At 33.4% G+C, this 22,883-nt stretch overlaps 1 protein-coding gene across 1 annotated transcript; it reads left to right on the top strand.

The window, feature by feature from the left end:
• The first annotated feature begins 10,645 nt into the window (after positions 1 to 10,645).
• On the top strand, positions 10,646 to 21,309 carry LOC101210124 (dual-specificity RNA methyltransferase RlmN). Its single transcript, XM_004145522.3, has 10 exons — positions 10,646 to 11,016; positions 11,406 to 11,524; positions 12,327 to 12,409; positions 12,573 to 12,675; positions 12,835 to 12,932; positions 16,709 to 16,839; positions 17,202 to 17,310; positions 19,908 to 20,099; positions 20,183 to 20,319; positions 20,448 to 21,309. Exons 1-10 carry the CDS (start codon positions 10,829 to 10,831, stop codon positions 20,734 to 20,736), a joined length of 1,449 nt encoding a protein of 482 aa, XP_004145570.1. The 5' UTR covers positions 10,646 to 10,828; the 3' UTR covers positions 20,737 to 21,309.
• The last annotated feature ends 1,574 nt before the right edge of the window (positions 21,310 to 22,883 follow it).

Raw genomic sequence — 22,883 nt, 5'->3', positions numbered from 1 at the left:
TGTTTAAACATATTCAATTAATTTCTCCAATCAATTCAAACCTTAAATGGGAAATTTTATTTTGGAACTAATTCAAAATAATTTTTCTCAATTGTTTTTCAAAAAATTTCCACAAAATGATGACCGAGGGTTTATTTATTTCTATAATTGTCTGATTTGGTTTTGAGAGGAATAGGAGTGAGTGATGTTTAATGTAGCATGGTATCACATAAAACACAATTGTGGCATTTGGTTTTCATTCAATAATGGATGATGAACTCAAAAGCAAATAACATAATAAATAAATTCATAAGTCACAACCAATAGTGTTTTTAGTGTTTGTACATTTAAATTTTAAATATATATATATAAAATCATATCATCATGTCAGAGGATATGATATTAGATTTATTTTTATCTATTAGTTTTTAGGTGAATCTATCCTTTAAGATGATATCAAAACAATTGGCATATAAAATCTCGTGTTCAAAATTATGTGTAAATCTACTAAATCTTACGAGTCAACGAGTGATTTAAGATAATACTTAAGTTTAAATAATTTTTAAAATTGTTATCTATCGACAATAGATCCAATAGTTATCTATGGACAATAAATCCAATAGTTATCTATCATAACATAATTTAAATTTTTACTATATTTTATAAATATTTTTAGCACTTTTTTCGTTTACAATAACTTTTTAAAATTTTTACTTATATAATATATTATTAACACTGACGAGAGAATTGCATCATACGATAAAAACATTTAGAAAAAAACAGTTCATGACACTTTTTTTTTTTTTTTACATATTGTGTGAATATGACAAAACTATTTATATTAGATACAGAGAGTTATTGACTATACATAAATTTTTCTTTACTCTTTATGCAAGCGTCCCTTAACAATATCTATATTCACTTTCAAACTTCATTGTAGATATTGTCGATAATATTTGTGTTCACGTTCATACATACCTATAAAGATATCGATTACATTGTCTTCAATTGATTTACAAATATATGGAAGTATGGTAAAATATTTTAATTATGATTCAAATAAGGAACAAAAGAGAATGAATGAAAAGCAAGTTAGAGAAGCACTATTCCAAGAAAAAGCAATGGCATATTATTATATGTAATTAAAAAAGGAGAATGTACAATTGGAAACATCACATGCATGAGAATGGGAACTTTAGTGTGGCCTTGTCACTTCCCAACACACACACGCACACACACCCATTTTTCTTCACTAAATTATCTCTTTCAAATCAATTTCTCCATTTCAATATCTACTCTCTTTATATACTTTTCAATAATTATATATTTAAGAAGAAAAAAAAAAAACAGATAGCAAACTATTATTTCCTTACAAAAACTATTAAATAAATAGCAGAATTTAAGGACACAATTTAACTTTTATGTGTATATAAATTATAATGAGTTAATTTAGAAGGATATAAAAGAGAAGAGAAGAAAAGTGGGGGTGTAGATTTCCACATTCTCCTCCACATCACATGTACTCCATCATGATCTCTTTATGTGAATGTGGGAGGGAAAGAGCATTTTGTTCTTCTCATAAAATGCCACAAACTTTTCTGTCTTTGCTCCCTCTCTTTTACATTAAAATACAAACATAAAATCTAAGAGAACAATCAAAATCAATGACAACTTTCAAAATCTCCAAAATAAATAAATTACAATCTAACGATATTTTCTTTTAGTAGGGTACGGTTCGAATTTGAACCACACAAACCTTTTGATCAGCATACATTATTTATCATGAGGTAGAATAATGTTCAACTCACTTAAAGCTCACATTAGAGTATGTTAACTACAATTATGCTTGGACTAGGACTTCTTAATTAGATTGAATTTGGTATTTGGGAGCGAGACGTGTTGGTGCTTTCAGTTGTAATTCTTTTCTACGAATGAGGGAGTTGCGAGTGGATCATTTATACAAAAACTTCAAGACTTATCCACTACTCATTTAGGCCACGACTTTTTATAGCTAACACAAATAAATAAATTTATGAATCAAATAGTGAATTGACTTTGAACGATAAAAAAACAAATGAAACCCTTTTTATCTACAAATGAAACCCTTTTTATCTTTTGTTGAGTACGAGAATAATACAAATGAAACCAATATGTTAAGAAAAAGTACCACACAAAAGGTTGGAAAACAATTTCCATGAAATTGAAAGAAACAAAAAGTAAATAAATAATTGATAACCTACTAATGGGTAGAAATAAAATTGTGAAGTTGTAGAGCATAAATATAATCAAAATTAATGAAAGATATTGAAATGAATGAAAACGTGAATAATGAAAAAGATGATCGAATTGAAAATTGAAAAAATCAAATAAATATGATATTGTAAATTATCAAACCCAAAATGATCGACCTAAACAAGAATTTTGGATTAAAATGATTGCAAAATATCATTCTATTACGATCCCGACACCTCTTTTTTAGCACTATGAAATGAAAACACCACTCTATTGCGTACACTAGAAAATGGGTAGTCTGAAGCACGATGAAATGCAAATAATAAATAGTTATTTAAAATAATTTATCAACCGAAAACGACCATACATAACTAATCATGCAATAAAAAGAGTTTTCAGTCTATCAATCTTACCATGTCTGGACATAATAAGTTTTTCCAATTTGAGTCAAATTAAGTCCTAGAAAGGATCATTGCATGGATTTATTTAAATTTTAATTTCACAACCATACTTGTGTTAGACCCAAAGTAAGTAATTCCATAGAACATCCAAAAATGAATTCAAATACTGTAATTTTGTACAACACCATTTCCCTCATCTTCATATGATAAATTCACAAACCTACGTCCATCTAATTAAATAATTTTTAAAAGAAAGATATGGCCTTTCTAGAGTTATTAAAATTTATACAATAAATTTTTTTCTTTATTAATAAAATTTAGTGAAAATAAAAAATATATATATGTAATATAATTGTATGGTAAGTAAAAAAAAAAAAAAGTATATAACTATTTAAAGTTAATAACGAGTTTGGGATCAAATGGTTTGTTTTAAGGAATGGTAGGAATAGCAAAAACTTAGGGATAATTTTTGGTTTTGGTAAAATTTTGGGATAAAGTATTATTATTTTCCATCCTTATGCCTACTTTGGGGACACAACCAAAAAATGTTTTTGGTGAAAGGAGTCCATAGGAAGAATATTTTAGGGTGGAGCCTCAATAAACATAATAAAATCATAATGACACCTTAATAATATAAACAACCCAGTTCTGACATCAAAAGGAGGAATGGTTGATAATATAGAAAAAGATGAAGATAATCCTAATGCTAATGCTAATGCTAAGACATCTTGTACCAAGAAAAGAGGATGAAAATGAAGGGAATGGGAGAGCAGTAGTTCCTAATCTAATGAGCTGCCAAACACAATAGTTGAAGATGTTTATGATATGCAATATAGCATGTTGAAGATCCAGACGAGATATAGGAAAGATTGTCAAAATAACCAACATCAATTTCTAGGGTAGTGAGGGCATCCAAATTATTTTGTTTCTAAATTGTATGATTAACCAAAACTCTTAACCTTTAAGATCCATCACAAGAGAATGGAAGAAAGCTAGACTCCAAGTTCAAAATTAAAAAATTGGAATCTATTACTGTAACTCGTTTTAATAGGTTTAATAAATTACACCCCTTAAATATTATTAATATAAACTATATCAACGAAGTACAAGTGCATAACAACACATTGATACAAGATCACATGTCCCAGCAATTAATTAGGATATCATAAAGGCAAAATTGAAATAATTTGAGTGCAGTGACATATATAAAGAATGCAACTGGAAGCATTAAAGTCCAAGAGAGAGAGATTAGAATTTAATAAATTGGCATTCATGTTTATAAAAACAATAAATAAATTAAAAAAAAAAAAAAAAAAAAGAACTACCATGGAAACAAATCACCCCTCAATTGTAACTTAACCCAAATCAATGCTCCCTTTCCCCTTCCCTTTAGGGGTATAGTGATTGGTTTGGACCAAACCCCAAAAGAGGTAGTTGGAAGAGCTGTGGCCCATCGGACTGGGCCAACAAACCTTCCAAGCTCACCAAGGGCCCAAGGTCAGGCCCACTCTCACGATCCTGTGTTCTATGGAGCCATACCCTGCCACAGTTTCGTTACTGTAGAAAGGAATACTTATACTAAGATTGGGAGATCCACGGCTCCATGAAACACCCATATCCTCTTTTGTTTTGTTCTTGTAGATTTCCCCCAATAGGGTCTCTTTACCCATTTTACATCCTACTACTTACCTACATTTTAAAATAAACATTCCAGTTACTCCAACTTCTAATCATCTTTGATTATAAAAGATTGTGTTTGAGTATAGATTATTATAGTTTAAGGTATGTCTAATGTGTAAAATAGTTTGGAGAAGAAATAGTAAACCCAACCAATAATATTTCTAAAAGAAATTAGGTAAAAATTGTTGCAAATAAAATCCAAAGTTTTTGAAATAATGTTTGCATTCAATCTGAGAGTATAAAATAAAAATTATAATAATAGGAGATGGTTATTATAATGTTAAATAATCTAGCTAAAACACTCCATAATTCCCCGACTATAATTTTTTTCCTCTCAAAAGTTAATTTTTTTTTATTTTTTTATTAACAAACTGTCATAAAAACAACCATATCTATCAACTTTACAATTGGTAATAATTTAGCCACCATCATTAATTTTCTAATCAAAATTAAGTGTCAGTTTCAACCCACAAATGTAAGAGATTGTTAAAATGTTGTTTGTAAGAAAACTTAATGACAAAAAAAGTTTACACGTAACCTTACGTCCAATTTACACTGTTTTTGGCCCTTTCTTGCTTGGTTCAATGTAGTAATATGTTGGTGGAAATAACTCATTTCTAATGCTGCTGTTGATGGTGATGGTGTCAATGGACCTCTGCTAGGAGTGTTGATATCACAAATTGTTGTGGATTAGTTGAGTAAATAAACTCAGGTGCGTTTAACCGAATTCTCGATATGCAGAAATCTGAATATATTTTTTCCTTCTGAAATTTGGGTACAACCTGTATCTTGGTGCTGCAGTAAGTGTATTGTTAGCGATGTAGTAGGAATAAGGTGGGAATATGATGCATTTTGTGTTGTCCATTTAAGTTTTTTGTTTATGCAACAAAACCTTAGCTTGAATTACAACTTCATATCATTTTTCCCGTGGGCGCGTGTTCGTGTGTGCGAACAAGTTGATATTTTTTAATGTTGAGATTCTCTCAATTTTAAAATAATAATTTAGTTTTCTTGATATTCAAGCCATTAATGTTATTTTAAGATAAAGATATCGAACAAGTTGATATTTTTTAATTTTGAAATTCAATTAAGGTTATTTTTTATACAAATCTATCGTTGAGATTCTCAAATTGTAGAAAATTATAATTTTGTTATTTTGAAATTCAAATTCAATTTGATTATTTTGAAATTAGTAAGATTGAATAAAATTATTAAAATGTTGATTCTCAAATTCTATAAATTTGGTTACACTAGAAGAAAATTGCTATTTAATGTCGGTTTAAAATCGACATTAGTGATCTTTGGTGTCGGTTCGAAACTGACATCTATGCTAGCGTTATTAAAGGCCTTTAATGTCGTTTTTGCTTTGATGTTGGTTTAAAAACGATATCAAATGCATCATTAATGTCGGTATGGTCATTGATGTTGGTTTAAAATCGACATTTTTTATGGTGCTATTGTTGACCTTTAGTGTCGGTTTTCCTTTACTATCGTTTTTAAACTGACATTAAAATCTTGTTTTTGGATCTATTTTTACAAAAAAAGTATTTAATTATTGCATTATTGTTCATTTTTTATAAACTGACATTAGATACGTGTAAATAAATATTTTTTTCTCACACCAACAAATCAATAAAATTAATATTATTTTAGAAACTACAATATTTTTCTTTTACATTTGTATATAGAAAATGAAATCTTAATATTGCATTTGTATATACATTCTACAATAATAATACATGAAACTAGATCCTAATACAAGACTAAAATAAGAAATCTTAAACGCTTTCACAATCTTCAACTTTCAACGATCGCTTCCATCTACTTAGCTTAGCTTGGGTGGCTATCTAAGACCAAAATATACTTTACAACCTGAGGAAGATTAAATCTAGAATTTGCAAAATTAATACATATTATTTAAAATCAAACTAAACAGACTGCATTGAATGAAGGATGTAGCCGTTAAACTACTTTAAGAATTTCTCTCTCCTTTAACATTACCTTCCAATGGATCTACATATTTCTTACATTTCTCTAAATGTCTTTTTAAATTAGTTGTACCAATTCTTTTGGAATCACAAGCATATGAAATCTCACAATGTTTACAAGCAGCCCTAAGATATTTGGGATCACATCCTTCTACTTTTATAAAATGCTCCCATGTCGATGGTGGTAGTTTAACCGGATTGTGTCGTTTGCATTCTGTTCCATTTTTTCTCTTGTTTTGTTTTATTTAATTTATTATTACACGTGATGTTTGATTAAATTAATTATATGCATAATGTATGTCATATAGTTTAAAATCCCACCGTAGGATTATAATTATCATGCATCATTCTTAAATCTAAGTGTTATATTTTAGCGGCATGATTTTCTAAGCATGTTCATGCATTTATTTTATATACTATAAGTGTTATAATATATGGTATTAGTGCATGATTTTGAATTTCATGAATTATTTAAAGTATGTTATAAAAATATGAAATTGGATAAGCATGATGCATGACATTACTTAGTTAAATATAATTTTTGATATTTAAATTAATGTCTTATGTATGTTTCATGCATTTTTCTTAATATAAGTGTTATATTAATTAAGATGAAAATCAAATTGCATTGAGTATAATACATCCGTAGTTTAATATAATTGTTATATTAATGTAATGTTTTGCATGTTGCATGGTTTATTATTTAATTAAAAAAAATTGATTAATCAAACTACAGTATGCATATTATATGACCAATAAATTAATTTTATAGTTGTTATAAAATTTGATAATTAGAAACCGCCAACCTATAATAAAAATTTGCATGCAAACATAGGATCTTAGGATTAATTTGTCTTAATTTTAAATCGTTTAAAATTAAATAGGCCTAAGATCACATGAATTGTTATATGATTAGAATTGTCTTATTTTAGTTTAATGAAAGTAAGTAAGACAAATAGGATTTAAGGTTAGAAGGGAACTCCACCAGTAAAGTTATGTCTAAGGCTGAGGGTACTTAAGTTGACGATTTACAGAATACCTAATACTTGGGAACTGACCCGAAACCGACATTGAATTAACCTTATTCCTACTATCATAAGATGTCACTAGGTAAATTAAATGGTTTAATACACCTAGAAACTTTATAGTAAATATGATTTACACTCTCCACCTCGATCTGATCGAAGTATTTTTATTGTTTTACCTAATTCATTTTCTACTTCAGCCTTGTATTCTTTGAACTTTTCAAGACTATTAGACTTATGATGTATTAGGTAAATATGACCATACCTTAAATAACCATCAATGAAGCTGATGAAATATTCATATCCACCTCGAGCTTTGACATTCATTGGTCCACAAAGGTTCGAATGTACGAGCTCTAAGGGTCCTTTGGCTCTTAGACCTTTTTCAGTAAAAGATCTCTTGGTCATTTTTCCTTCAAGACAAGATTCACAAGGAGGTAAAGAGTTATCTTCTAACCGACTTAGAAGCCCACTTTTAACCAATCTCCCAATCCTATTGAGATTTATGTGACCAAGTCTTAAGTGCCATAAATAGGCATTAGAAGAAACTTTTTGGCTTTTATTCTAAGTTTCAGCTGTTCTGAATATTTCAGTATTTAAGACAAAATTTGCTCTTGTTGGTCTTAACTTATATAAGTTGTCTTCAAGTATGGCAGAACAAACTAGAATACCTTTATAGAAAACAAACGCTTCATTAATTTCAAAAGATATTCTATACATTTGTTCCAAAATACAAGAGGTAGATATTAAATTTTTTCTCATTTGAGGTACATATAAGACATTCTTAAGTATGGCATATCTATCTTTAAAAAACAACTTTAAATCTCCCACTGCTGCAGCTGAGACCATCTCTCCTGTTCCAACCTTGAGAGTGATCTCGCCTCCTGAAAGCTTTTTCCAAGAACTATTTTCCTGAAATGAGAAGCAAATATGATTAGTGGCTCCTGAATCTAGTATCCATGTAGAATTTTCATATTCCACTAAACATGTTTCTAGAACTAGTAAATCATATTTACCTTGAGATTTCTATGATCTGCCCTCGTGTCGTCTTAAAGTGACCATCCCTTTGGAGGGCCTGATTATAGAAGTCGGAACAACGCAAACTCTATAAATGGATAAGGTTTCTTGGGTTAATCTTCAATAGTTATCTATCCTTTCGATAGCCTATTGAAGTGTACCTCTGGGATTTGAAAATGGTACGCTCACACTTACGAGATGAATTAAGTTAGTTAATGAATCTTTGATCGAACAAGGGTAACTAAGAACTATAGAAATATGAGTTGTGTAATTGGTTAAGACAAAGATAACTAATACAGTCAATTATTTGTTATTTCAGCATGTCTTCTTCAATTGTTCAACTGTTTTAAAACGAAAAATTAACCGGTGAAAATTATGCGACGTGGAAGTCAAACCTGAATATGATTCTCATTATTGATGTCAAATATATGAGATTTGTTGACATTTTTTACATATCAAGAATTTGTTTTACTCTTGGCACGTTTTGCATGTCAAGTGTTTTTTAAAAATTATATATTTTAAAATATCTTCATAATTTTTCGTGCACCTGTTTTGAAGTCGAACGTATACAAGTAAAGCAAGAGAGTACATGTACAAATGTGCTAAAGTACACATTAATTGAACAATTGAATGAACTAAACTTTTTTCCATCAAAGAACTAATAATATTTTAACATACATCAATGAACCATATACATACATGTAGTTAGCCTATTGTCACGCCCCAAAAATGACCCAACAAATTTTTCGCAAAGTAAGGCTCCTTAGCATTGCCCAAGAGGAGCCAACAAAGTCCCAAGCAGTCCAAAGACCCAAGGAAGAGGAACAGGTTCACGCCAAGCCTATGACACGCCAATGTGCAGGAGACTGGCGCGCGCGCGCGCAAGGGCGGCAGGCAGACAAGCGGACGCGCACGACAGATGGGCGCGCGCGCAAGGCCAGTCGGACGCGCGCGGGAAGCAGACACGGAGCGCACAGAGCGCGCGAAGAAGCATCCGGGAACCTCTAGAAGTTTCCAGAAGAATCGCGAGCGGCCGGGAAGGCTCGCAAACACGTGCGAAGGCGCGCGCGCCAGACGCACGCAGACGGGCGGGCGCGCGCGGAAGCCTCCAGAAGGCCCTTGTCTATTATTTGAGCTGTTTTTGTATGAAAAAAATTTAATATTTCTCAAAGTTTGGCCACCTAGTAGTTAGATGTGAATTTTCGAGACTTTTTTCACATGGTTAAAAATCGTCTGATTTTTTCGTTGGCTAAAGCATTGACCATTTTTGGACCGTTTTTGGCGCTACCGTTGTACACCACGAACGAGCCCCACCCGACCCCTAGGCCCTTGTCTATTTTTCTGCGTCATACAATGTTCAATGTAGATGGGTTTCCACACTTATTCTTCGACTACCATCGTTCTAAATTGGTTCCACAAAATGAAAGAAAATAACTAAACCATTCGAAGTAAAGTATTGGGAGAAAAAAAAAAAACTGAGTCTGGGGCATCTCTGAGCGGTTTTTGTGGTAAAAAACTTTAATATTACTCAAAGTTTGGCCACCTAGTAATTGGATGTGAATTTTCGGGACTTTTTTCACAAGGTTAAAAATTGGCCGATTTTTGTAGGCATACATAATATCATGTATTCGAAATCTTATTAAAAATGGATATTATGTATTACTTAATTATATAATTTCAAACTCTAATTAAAAAAATGTATTGTGTATTATTTAATTTATACTACCGAAATTGTTAGTAAATGAATTATGATATAATTATATAAGCATATGAAAGAAATATATCCCATCACTATATAGGAAAATTGTTGCAATCTTGTCCAGCAACAAAATCTCATATTTAATAATGGTTTGTAAAATACATTGTATTTTTCAAATTCGCACGAGTTTGCCCCATAATAGATTCATTAAAATACATTGTACTTTGAATCTACGAATTAACCTATAATCACGAACATAATCAGGATTAACAAAATATCCACAAATTCGTAGGTCCCACATTTGCGAAAATTCTTATTCCCACCAATTTTTGCTATATTTTCATATGCTATCTCTAAATTTGCTATTCCTACACTTATCTCTAAAAATAAAAACCAAACAAATCTTCATCCATCACTTAATAGTTTTATTTGAAAAGAGACATTTTAAACTTATTAACTTACGGATTAAATGGACCATTTTAAAGAATGGAATCCACCCCTTTTTCAAAATTTAGGGTCAACAAATATTTATCCATCTATCAAATATTATTGATATGAAAGTTTTGAAGTTCATAAATATGATATGATTGAACGTAATATTTGATTTGATAGCCCATTATTAAAGAGGATACGCGACTTTCCGAGGGTGGTTTTACGAAAATGTCCAGGAAGATAATGAATTTGAGGGGTGGCCGTGTTTTCCACTCAATCAACACTCTTAATCGATTCGACAACGTGATAATTTCAGGGGTTTCATGGCAGTGAATAATTTTGGCTTCAAAGTTTGAAACAGAGAGCCAAGGGACTATGGCCGCTTGCTGTTCCTGGAAAACCATACCAATTTCCTCCTCTTCCGCTCGAGGTCTTCTTCACCGTTCCTCCTCTTCTCCCTCTGCATCTCATTTTGTGTCCAATCCTACTATGTCTGGCGGACTTCCTTCTGCAAAGCCGCCCGCATCTTCCCGCTTCTCTGTTCATAGGTTAACCAACTTCAGGTTGTATTTATTTATTTATTTCCTTTTTTTGTATTCGCTCTTTTTCGATTGGAAAGTATGCTGGAACTATATGAATCCATAATGTAATGTCGTCTTTTTCGGCTCCAAAATGTGGCATTTCTCAATTTCAATTGCCCCAACTTTTTGTTTTTTCCTTTCTTTTACTAGCTTATTGGATTTAATCCATGTTATTTTCAGCCTCTACATCCCTAAAGAGGCCATCCTTTTTCTTCTCTAAAATATAAGTACTGACCCTAGTGCACTTAATGGTTGGCTCATTTATTTTCACCCATCCACGATCAATTTATAGGATTCTGTGCGTTTCTCTACTTAATGAAGATAATCATGACGGCTAAGTGATTTTATGCTAAATGTCGCTGGTTCTTCAGGCTTCCAGTGGAGTTAGCAAGCATGCAGTCTCTAATGCCATTGCGCAGTGTTACTGCTTCTCCCTTGTTTACTTCGTTGCTTTCCTTCCACAACAACAGTTGGGGTTGTCTATCTAAAGGTAACCTTTCTAGTTTTAGTCTTTTAGCTCATTCTACATTGCCTAAATTAGCTCATCGGAAATTTCCAACATATACTATTTGTTATTAGGATCTTATAAGTTTATTGTAGTTATACTATCTTCAAGTTATTGCAATTTGGTATTCCTGTTTTGGTAATTGACGTGTGTTTTGTTAAACAACCTGTAAATTGTTAACCATATTTTGACGTTTTATTGATTCTGTAATCACGCCCCTGTTATCCCTTGTTTGTTCGGATTTAACTTCTTGTTAGGCAATTTCCTGTTTTTCTTACTTCCAGGTAACCTCTCTAGTTTTAGGCTTTTAGCTCATTCCATATTGTCTAAATTAGCTCACCTGAAATTTCCAACATATACTCTTTGATAAGTTATTAGGATATTTGAGCTTTCTTGTAGTTATACTGTTCTTTGTTGGAATTTGGTATTCCTGTTTTGGTTATTGATGCATGTTTTGATAAAACACCTGTAAAAAGTCAACCATAGTCTGACTTTTTATTGCCCCATTTGTTTGGATGTAACTTCTTGTTATGGTAAATGGTGATTTCCCGGTTTTCTTACTTCCAGAAAGACGGAACACTTAAGTATGAGCTCACCTACGCCGTTATTTGCTCTTTACAATTCTTCACTTTATTTATGTTTGTTCCTAAGCATCTGTAGTTGTCTTTTTACATTCTTCTACAGCTTTTTTCCTTTTGAATTTCTTTTTTAAATTTTCTATGACCCATGCTTCAATTATGCTCTCATTTTGTTGAAATGATACTTTTGGTGATCTCTTTTTTTGTAGCTATGCCTGAGGAAAAAGAAATCTTGAACGCTGATTTCAACTCCAAGATGCTTCTAAAGGGCCTGTCTTACACCGAACTTGAGGCAAGTCCTTGCTAAACTCTCTCTTTCTTGTATCTTTTTCAAAAAATGCTCTTTCTCGTTTGCACTTATTTCTCTCTTCTTCTTCCACGCTTAATGAAGAAAACCCTTTGATCTGATACACATGTTCTAATTTTTGTTTTTACTCGAATACGTACACTGATAGAAATGGGTTCAAGCTCAAGGATACAGACCTGGCCAAGCTTTAATGCTGTGGAAACGTCTTTATGGGGATAACATTTGGGCACATACCGGTGATGAATTAGAAGGTCTTCTTGCTTTCTTTACTTATTTGGAATATGAATCTTTCTTTAGACTTTAACATTTTCATTGGTAGCTGATTTTTTTCCTTGATTTGCTTTCCTCTTGTTGTAACTCGTAACCTATCTACTCTATCCAATGACTTTTTCTTTGCTATAAAATCTTAGGGTTAAACAAGGATTTTAAGAAAATGTTGATTGAAAACGCTGAGTTCAGGGCATTGTCTTTGAGGGAAATTCTCCCTTCATGTGATGGAACGAGGAAGGTCTGTATAGTTTCATTCTAGCAAGTACTGTTATAATCATTTAATTTCTTTACTTTTTTTGCTGTGTGTTCTGGCTCCACATTGTAAAATCATTTGTTTTTTTCTAAAACCAAAATGAAACTTTGACTGAATAAATGAAAGGAGATTATTGGTCAAAGCACAAAGAAACAATATTGTAATGAATGTGAATGATGTTCAAAGTAAAAAGACAAGTAAGACAGAGAAAACTTAGACCAGGGGACATAAGAACTAATCAGAAAACAATGATATTCCAGATTAAAGATAAATTTTGAATAGAGAGTCTTCTATAAGACTTGGATGGAGTGCACCAAGAAAAGGTCTAAACCGAACATGCTCGAACCAATTAAATCAAGGAATAGATGTTGACCGGCCGAACAAACTTGACTTACGTACAAAACCTTGGTCTGGAAAAAAAAATTTGCGTTGCCAATACAACATATTTTACCTAACAGAGGAACAACTTCATGCAGATTAGCTCCATGAAACTCCCTAAGAAGACCCAAAGAACTCAAAGCTTATGGATAAAAATTCTTGAATACCGCTTCCAGGGAGTAACTTCACTAAAATGCACTACACCAATATCATCATTTTTATTTAACTAGAAACAAGCCTCTTCATTAAGATAATGAAATGAGACAAATGCTTAAAGTACAAGCAATACAAAAAAAGAAAAATAGGATCCGTAAGTGCACTCTGATATGATGTAGTAGGAACTAGGGTATTATGGTCAAATCCTTAATTTATTAGGATTAGGAATAGGATTATTTTCTTTTATTAATTAGGATCAAGATTAGTTTCTTTTATTAATTAGGATTAGAATTAGTTTATACTAAAAGCGGTAAAGAAAATAGACACTAAGTTGTGTGGAAACTCGAGTACCAGGAGAAAAACCACCATATGACTTTTTTTTAAAATTTCTCATGTTAACAAATGATACAAAGTGGAAACAAATAAACAACATGCTTGTGATAAAAAAGGAGAGAAAATTAGGTTAAATCCTTCCTTGGGCCAAGTCCACTAATTCTAACACTCCCCCTCAAGTTAGGACGTAGATATCAATGAGACCCAACTTGCTAACACATGAGTCAAAGCTTTGAAAAGCCCCTTGGTGAGAACATCAACAACCTGTTGGCTCGGGGGATGTAAGGAATGCATGTGCTACCATTGCCCAATCTTTCTTTAATGAAGTGTCGACCAATCTCCATATGTTTAGTTTTATCATGTTGAACTGGATTGTTGGCAATGCTAATAGCTGCCTTATTATCACAGAATAATTTCATCGGCACCTCACAGTCCTAATGAAGGTCAGATAAACTTTTTTAAGCCAAATTTCCTCATATATCCTCAAACTCATAGCTCTGTATACAACTTCAACACTGCTTCTAGCCACAACCCTTTGCTTCTTACTCCAAGTTTTGCAAAATTGCCCCATATAAAGATATAGTAGCCTGAGGTGGATTTCCTATTAACGACGGACCATGCCCAGTCAGAATCAGTATAGGCCTCAATAGCTCTCCTGTCGGTCTTCTTGAACATAAACCCTTTATCAAGAGTTGTTTTTAAGTACCTCAAGATTTTGTTAACTGCCTCCATGTGTTCCTCACAGGGAGCCTGCATGAACTGGCTAACGGTTCTCACATCATAAGAGATATATGGTGGAGTATGTGACAAGTAAATCAACTTTCCCACAAGGTGTTGATATTTTTCTTTATCAGCTGGAGCTTTATCACCTGAATTTCCCAATTTACAGTTGAATTCAACAGGAGCATCAGTAGGACGATATCCCAACACACCTGTCTCGATCAACAAATCGAGGGTATACTTCCTTTGAGATACGAAGATACCTTCTTTTGATCTAGCTACCCCATCCTAAGGAAATATTTTAGATTCCCCAAGTCATTAATTTCAAACTCATCACCCATCTTCTTTTTCAATTGGATGATCTTAGTGATGTCATACCCAAATAAAACAATGTCATCAATACAAACAATCAACACGGCAAGCTTTCCAGCCTTGGAGACTTTTGTTGACAAGGTGTGATCAATCATGCTCTCGATGATTGTTCTAGTCCATACAAGGATTTCTGAAGTTTGCAAACCCAATGATCAAACTGGGCTCCAAACCCTAGAGGGGGGATCATATAGACTTCCTCTTCCAAGTATCCATTCAAGAATGCATTCTTAACATCTAATTGATATAGAAGCCAATTTTTATTCACAGCAACAGCTAACAGGACTTCAACAGTATCTAGTGTTGCAACTGGAGAAAAGGTTTCTAAATAATCGACACTATAGGTTTCAGTAAACTCTTTTGCAACTAACCTAGCCTAGTGTCTGTCAAGAGCTTCATTTGCCTTGTATTGAGTGTGAACCCATTTACATCCCATGGTTTTATGCTCCTTGGGAAGAGTACAGATCTCCCAAGTTTTATTCTTTTCAAGAGCTCTCATCTCTTCCATAACTGTTGTTTTTCACTCAAGACATTCTAAAACAATGTGGATATTTTTAGGTGTCATGGTAGAATCAAGGCTGGCTATGAAAACTTTAAACTGTGGTGATAGACTCTCATAGGAAACATAGTTACAAATGGTGTGCTTTGTGCAGGACCTAGTACCTTTTCTCAGCACATTAGGAATGTCAAGAGAAGGATCATACATTTATACTCATCTAGATTACTTGAATGATCATGTTCAGTCTCATTACCAACAATTTCTCCTCTAACCTCAACCTTGTCAACACTGTCCTTTCTCCCATATCTTCAGGAACAACTATATCAAAGCTGTCATTCTCACTCATTTTACTATCAACACAAGTCGATAGGATTAGTCATACCTTGATCTTATGGTGGTTTAGAGTCTTGGACCGGAGCTGGTTGATCAGTAGGGGATCCAATTTCCTTTTCGAGATTCCTCTTATAATAGGTTTTTCAGGGTTCAGGGAACTAGGTTTATAGGTTAGACTGTGTGATGAGGATTGGGGTTAGGTAAGGTAACAAGATTAGGACTGGTAGACTCTTCACTCACACCTCGCTCTAAAGATGGCTAACAGGAAAAGAAAGGTCGATCCTCAAGAAAAGTGGCATTCATAGTGGCAAAGTATTTAGGGAAGGAGGATGGGAACATTTATAGCCCCGCTGATGAAGAGAATACCCAACAAACACACACGCCTAAGCCCGAGGGGTGAATTTGGTCTCTTTATGGCCAAAGCTATGAACATAGGTTGTAGCTGTACACCCAAACCCTTCGAGGGGAACCTCAGAAGTGAGGCAGGTAGAGGAGACATCAATGGTACAAAGTGTTTTATCTTATACCATATTGAAAGCAATAAAAAGGAATATGATACTGAGTTACGTGAAAACCTGAGAACCGGGAGAAAAATTTATTTTCTCGTATTAACAAAAGGTACAATTGGGGAAAATAAATAGACATGCTTAATGTGAAAAAGGAAAGAATAATAGGGTTAATCTTTATTTGGGCTTAAGCGCACTTATTCTAACAGAAAGAAGAGATTTTTTGAAGTTAGGAATCGGGGGAAGAAGAGGGAGATGAAGAGGACTTGGAGTTGAATTAACTGTGAATATTTTTGTGGAAATTCATTGATGGGATCTATGCCTTTAAATTTCAAAGTTTGGACTCGTGAATATTCTGTGTTAACTGTGAATGATTACTACACTATTATTGTTCTTTCCTTTAGTTCTTTGGCTTTGTGCTCTCAAAGATTAGTCTGATTAATTTTAAAGCTCACAGGATATTACAGATTTTGTTCAATCTGGAAGATGGCCTGATAATAGAAACTGTTGTTATACCTTGCGATAGGGGCAGGACCACTGTTTGCGTTTCAAGTCAAGTGGGTTGTGCCATGAACTGTCAATTCTGCTACACCGGCAGGCAAGCTCCAATCTTCAATTCCGTGCATGATCTTAATTGAATTAAACAATAATGATTAGATTGTTTTTTTTTTTGTTAGATATTATATTAAATTTGTCTTCATCCATTAGCTTAAGCTTTTAGGTTAAATTGTGGTTTAAGATGGTATCTGAGTAGGTGATCCAGGGAGGTTATGTGTTCAAGTCATTGTGTTGTTGTTTTCTCTCCAATTAATATTAATTTCTACTTGTTGGGTCTTTTTTCACATTTCAAGCTCACAAGTGAGAGGGAGTGTTAGATATTATATTGAATTTGCTTTCATCCATTCACTTGAGCTTTTGGATCACTTGATGATTCAAGATTTTTTTATTCAATTTTTTCAGGATGGGCCTAAAGAGACACCTGACTGCTGCTGAGATAGTAGAACAGGCAGTTTTTGCAAGGCGTTTGCTTACCAGTGAAGTGGGTTTAATTACTAATGTTGTGTTTATGGTATGTTTAAGATCTGAAACTATTTAAAATACAAGAAAAATGAAATATATTGAAATTTTTGTCTTTTTTGGGATTTTTGTATTCTTTTAACATGCTGATCTACTGTATATTCAGTTTCTGGTTTATTTACCAAGGAAAATTTCATTATGGTAGCAAATAAGGAGATTTTAAAAGCAAAAGGAAAGAATATTGTTGGTAAGAACGAGGATCGGAGTAACATTTTATTGATGGTGGTCCTATTGGTTTGGCACTCTTACATAAGAATGATTTTCTTTCAATTTGTTGTGCCTATAATGTTCTTTTGTTTTTTTTGTTTTAAACGGTAACAAGCCTCTTCATTAATAAAATAAAATAGAGTAAAGCTCAAAGTACAAGAGAATTATACAAAAAGCTAGAAATACAAATGGACAAGGATTAGGAGACGCAGTTGGACATCTGAACTAGGTTGGCACCCCCTTAGCTCCATCATATCCGAACTACTAAAATTGGTGAAATAAACATGCCCTACAAAAGACCAAGACTCCCAACAATCTGTATAAGTGAGTAATCAGATACAAAGGCAACAAAATTCAAAGTCAAAGGACTTCAAAAATCTCCAAACAAACGAGAGTCTAATTGGAAATAATACAAACGATAAGCTGGAAAAAACAAAAGAGCTCAAAAAGCATGATAGTAGTATTCTGTGAAAAACTTGGAGAAGGAACACCAGAGGGAGGCGGTCTGAATAAGCCAAAACAATGCTGAAGAACAAAAAGAAACTTCATTCTTGAGGATACCTCTTCTAGGCCTCTTAATATCGATGAGAGAATCTTCCTTTAGGACAAAACAAGCATGAGCTTCTTACTTTGATATTTAGGCGAGAATTAGTTAACCAAAGAAAACGGCTATCAATCAATACTAAAGGAGATCTTCTACGGGATGAAAGGATTTGAGAGAGTTTGAGTAAATGGTGCCTATTTAAGAATTCGAAACACAAACGAAGGAATAAGCTCTAATCAAAGGGTCCATGTTCAGTTGCTTCTGCAATCCTTTGACGGTTGATGCACTTTAATCAAAGGGTCAATGTTCAGGAAGTCTACATGAGCCCCCTGCCTGGTTTTGAAGCCCAGTTGGGTCAGCATGTGTGTAAACTCCATAAATCCCTATATGGTCTGAAATAGTCTCCTAGAACATGGTTTGACAGATTCACTACCTTTGTCAAGTCCCAAGGGTATAGTCAGGGGCACTCTGATCATACTTTATTTATAAAGGTTTCCAAGACAGGGAAGATTGTTGTTCTAATAGTTTATGTGGATGACATTGTTTTGACTGGAGATGATCAGGCAGAAATCAGTCAACTAAAGCAGAGAATGGATGATGAATTTGAAATCAAGGATTTGGGAAATCTGAAATATTTCTTTGGAATGGAGGTGACTAGATCTAAAGAAGGTATCTCTGTGTCTCAGAGAAAATACACCATTGATTTACTAAGACGGGTATGTTGGGATGTCATCCCACTGACACTCCTATTGAATTCGACTGTAAACTAGGAAACTCTGATGATCAAGTTCCAGTTGATAAAGAACATTATCAGCGCCTCATGAGTAAATTGATTTACTTATCCCATGCTCGTCCTGATATTTCCTTTGTTGTGAGTGTTGTTAGTCAGTTTATGCAGGCTCCTTATGAGAAACACATGAAAATTGTCAACAGAATTTTGAGATACTTGAAATCACCACCTAGTAAAGAGCCGATGTTTAGAAAAACAGACAAAAAGACCATTGAGGCATATACTGACTCGGATTGGGCAGGATCTGTTGTTGATTAAAAGTCTACCTCCGGTTATTGTACCTTTGTTTGGGGCAATCTTGTAACTTGGAGGAGTAAGAAGCAAAGTGTTGTGGCCAGGAGCAGCGCTAGAGCCGAATACAGAGCTATGAGTTTGGGAATATATGAGGAAATTTGGCTTCAAAAAGTTCTGTCGGATCTTCATCAGGAATGTGAGACACCATTGAAGCTTTTCTGTGATAATAAAGCCGCTATTAGTATTGCTAACAACCCTGTTCAACATGATAGAACTAAACATGTTGAGATTGATCAGCATTTCATCAAAGAAAAACTTGACAGTAGGAGCATATGCATTATGTACATTCCTTCGAGTCAACGGGTTGCTAATGTTCTTACCAAGGGGCTTCTCAAACCAAACTTCAACTTTTCTGTTAGCAAGTTGGACCTCATTGATATTTACGTCCCAACTTGAGGGAGTGTTAGAATCTTTTCCTTATTTTCTAAATATTTTCCTTGTTAGAATCCTAGAATATTTATGAAAAGGTTATGGGAATATTTTCCTTATTTCCTAAATCTTTTTCTTTTTTATTTCCTTGTATACTCTATTTATTCTCCCTTGTACCTATTGTATTATTTATTAAAGAATAACAACAAACAATCGTGGTTTTTTTCCTAGTACTCGAGTTTCCACGTAAATCGGTGTGTGCACTTTGTCTCTCATTTCAATAGTTTCCATTGTTAAAACCTTCGGACATTTATAATGGGTTGTCTCAGGAGAACCATTATCCTTTTCCATGTTTTGATCACAATAACTGAAATTGATTAATTAGGGAATGGGAGAGCCACTTCACAACATTGACAATGTCATTAAAGCTGTAAATATAATGGTTCATGAACAAGGACTTCATTTCAGTCCACGCAAGGTCACTGTTTCAACCAGTGGACTTGTTCCCCAGCTGAAACGTTTCCTGAATGAATGTAACTGTGCTTTAGCTGTTAGTTTGAATGCAACTACTGATGAGGTACGTGCTTGCAGTTGGCATTAATCAAATGCTTGAAATAAAAAATGTGAAGAATTCCCTTCTCTTGCATTGGAAAATTGCAGGTTAGGAATTGGATCATGCCAATAAACCGAAAGTATAAGTTAGGCTTGCTTCTTCAAACTTTACGGGAGGAACTTCGTTGCAAGCACAAGTACAAGGTTCTTTTTGAATATGTGATGCTTGCTGGGGTTAATGATAGGTATGTCAACAATTTCTATGTTTGAACTAAATCATTTTGCTTTAACTGGAGCTATAGACTATAGTTGATGATTTTATCAAAATTTTCTTTACAATCATTTTTATCTTTTGTTTTAATTTTACATGCAGCATTGAAGATGCAAAGAGGATCGTTGATCTTGTCCAGGGTATTCCATGCAAGATTAACCTTATTTCATTTAATCCACATTGTGGATCTCAATTTAGACCTACCTGTAAGGAGAAGATGATTGGGTTTCGAAATGTTTTGGCTGAAGCCGGGTTGACTGTTTTCTTGCGACTAAGTAGAGGTGATGACCAGATGGCTGCGTGTGGTCAGTTAGGCAAACCCGGTATTGTTCAAGCTCCTTTACTTCGTGTGCCAGATCGATTTCAAATGGCAATGAAATTATGTCTCTAGTTCCTACATCAAGGTTAAAACACATTGGCATCACTCCATTGACGTGGCAAAAATGGTGTGCAGGCTTACGGGCATTGGTTGGAATTTATGCCTGTCTTTAGCTTTCAATTCTTCTTGAAGGGGAAGCTATGTATTCAGCCCCCCTCTTCTTGGAGGCAAAGCTATGCATTCAGCCCCAGATCAAAAAGTTCAACCCTCACGTTTTTGTAAAGTTATTTTCATTCTTTTATGTTCTTTTTAACTTATACCCTTACTTTTGGGAAAAATTTTGGAATTGATATTTAGAACCAATTGTATGTCATTCGTATGGAAATAGTGCGTTTGACAAACTTAAGATAGTTGAACTTGTGATGCAAAACTAGAAAACATAGATTCGTTTCAGGGTTGTGTTAGTACGTTATTTGAGTTTAGATAGATATATGATAGACCCCTATCTTACATAAGTACAGCAGAAGAGAGAAAAATGAGGAACGCGTGCATATGAATGACACGCGAGAATTGACAAAGGGAAGGGCTAGTAGTTCGTATAAATAAAAGTTAGTAAGTGGGAAAGTCGGTTATGTTTTGAATTTAGAGATATCTTTTTGTTCTTCCTTGAAAGAAATTTTGACATTGTAGCAAGGAATTCATTCCTATATTATCATCGATAATAATTGAAATTTCATACTACATCCGACTTCCATCACTAGATTGTTGAAATTTGAGTATAATTTTAAGGAAAACCCATTCGAGGGAAAAGGATGAAAATATCTGCATTAAACTTTGTGATTAAAACTTTGTTGATCTTTTTTGTCGTCACCTGTTAAGGAGATTTTGATATTGGTACTTTATATAATTTATTGTGAAGTTTTGTATTATGTTTGGATTGCTTGGAAAATTGACATATGGACCTAATGGTAGGGTTAATTTTGAATTTTGTTTGAAACACTTGGTTTTAATCTAAAATTAGCGATAATTAGAATATTTTTATTATTTATTATTAAAGTTCAAGAATATTTTTCAAACCACGATAATTTAATAAAAAAAAAAGTTACTATATTTGTTCTATATGTAATGTATATGATGATGAAATTTGAAATTGAGAGGTACAAATCTCTCGTCTTAATTGAATTTTTTCTGTTTTTATTACAATGATGGTGGAAACCAAACCTCCAACACCTAAGATAGAATTCATGCTAATTCCACAAATTAATCTCATTGTAGCAATTGAATCTGTCCTTGAATGTACACTATAAATAGTTTCTCATGATTTCAATACAAAGTTCTAAAATGTTCCAAACCAAAATGAACATAGTATAATAAAAATTATAATAACAGAAAAGGCAATTCATTGTTCATATGGGCTATGTAGTAAAATGAACATTTACAACATGGAGAGAGTAGTACCGAATCGAAATTTACTCATATTTCTCCATCAGAACAACATATATTTTCTATACGTGCAAGCTAAGTCATACAGAAAGTCTCCTAAATTTCACAACAGTCTTCATCATTAGATGCATGCAAATATTCTTGTTGGAAGGCAGCTTGTAAATACAAAAGCAGCAAATTAATCATAATTTTCTAATCTCTTTAATCATATGCGTCATTATCTTCCTCATCATCCAACTTATATCTCTTCACACAATCACACAAGTGCCTGTCACATTAAAAGTATTAGGCTCTGTTGACCTCGTGGCAACCACATGTCTCCCAGCATACTAACTTAAATTAGATGGATCAAATTTGACCATTCGACTCAGAGAGATTCCTACCATAAATGGGTCAAAACACCCAAAACCATTCTCATGTCCTGCTTCTTTCAACATCTCTTTGATTCCAAGTCTTGATAAAATCATTATTAATTAGTATAGAACTTGTTGGACTAACTTTCTAAGTACTTATTTAAAATATGGTCTTGGAGGTCTGCACTTTCATCTACGTCCTCAACTTGGAAATGGTCTGAAAAATTCATATGTGCATCCAAAACTTTCTAAACGGGGGCTAAATACATAACTTCCTCTCCAAGAAAACCTGAAAGTTGAAGCCATACATCAATTCTAACCATTGCTCGTAAGCAGCCACATCTTATACAAAGTTGATGGTGTGATGCCGATGTTTTTGTACCTTGGTTTTAAAAACTAAGGGCACGATTTCATCCCATGTAT

Source organism: Cucumis sativus, chromosome 4 (genome assembly GCF_000004075.3).
Source record: "Cucumis sativus cultivar 9930 chromosome 4, Cucumber_9930_V3, whole genome shotgun sequence".
NCBI classification, from domain to species: domain Eukaryota; kingdom Viridiplantae; phylum Streptophyta; class Magnoliopsida; order Cucurbitales; family Cucurbitaceae; genus Cucumis; species Cucumis sativus.
The sequence above is the reverse complement of the archived record's forward strand: the minus strand, read 5'-3'. Positions and strand labels throughout refer to the sequence as shown.

What these genes read in the sequence shown, in the direction of transcription:
- LOC101210124 (XM_004145522.3), top strand. Translation starts at nt 10,829, where the DNA reads ATGGCCGCTTGCTGTTCCTGGAAAACCATACCAATTTCCTCCTCTTCC. An exon ending in TGTCTTACACCGAACTTGAG is followed by an intron (nt 12,410 to 12,572) that starts GCAAGTCCTTGC and finishes GTACACTGATAG; the next exon opens with AAATGGGTTCAAGCTCAAGG. An exon ending in TTACTAATGTTGTGTTTATG is followed by an intron (nt 17,311 to 19,907) that starts GTATGTTTAAGA and finishes TTGATTAATTAG; the next exon opens with GGAATGGGAGAGCCACTTCA.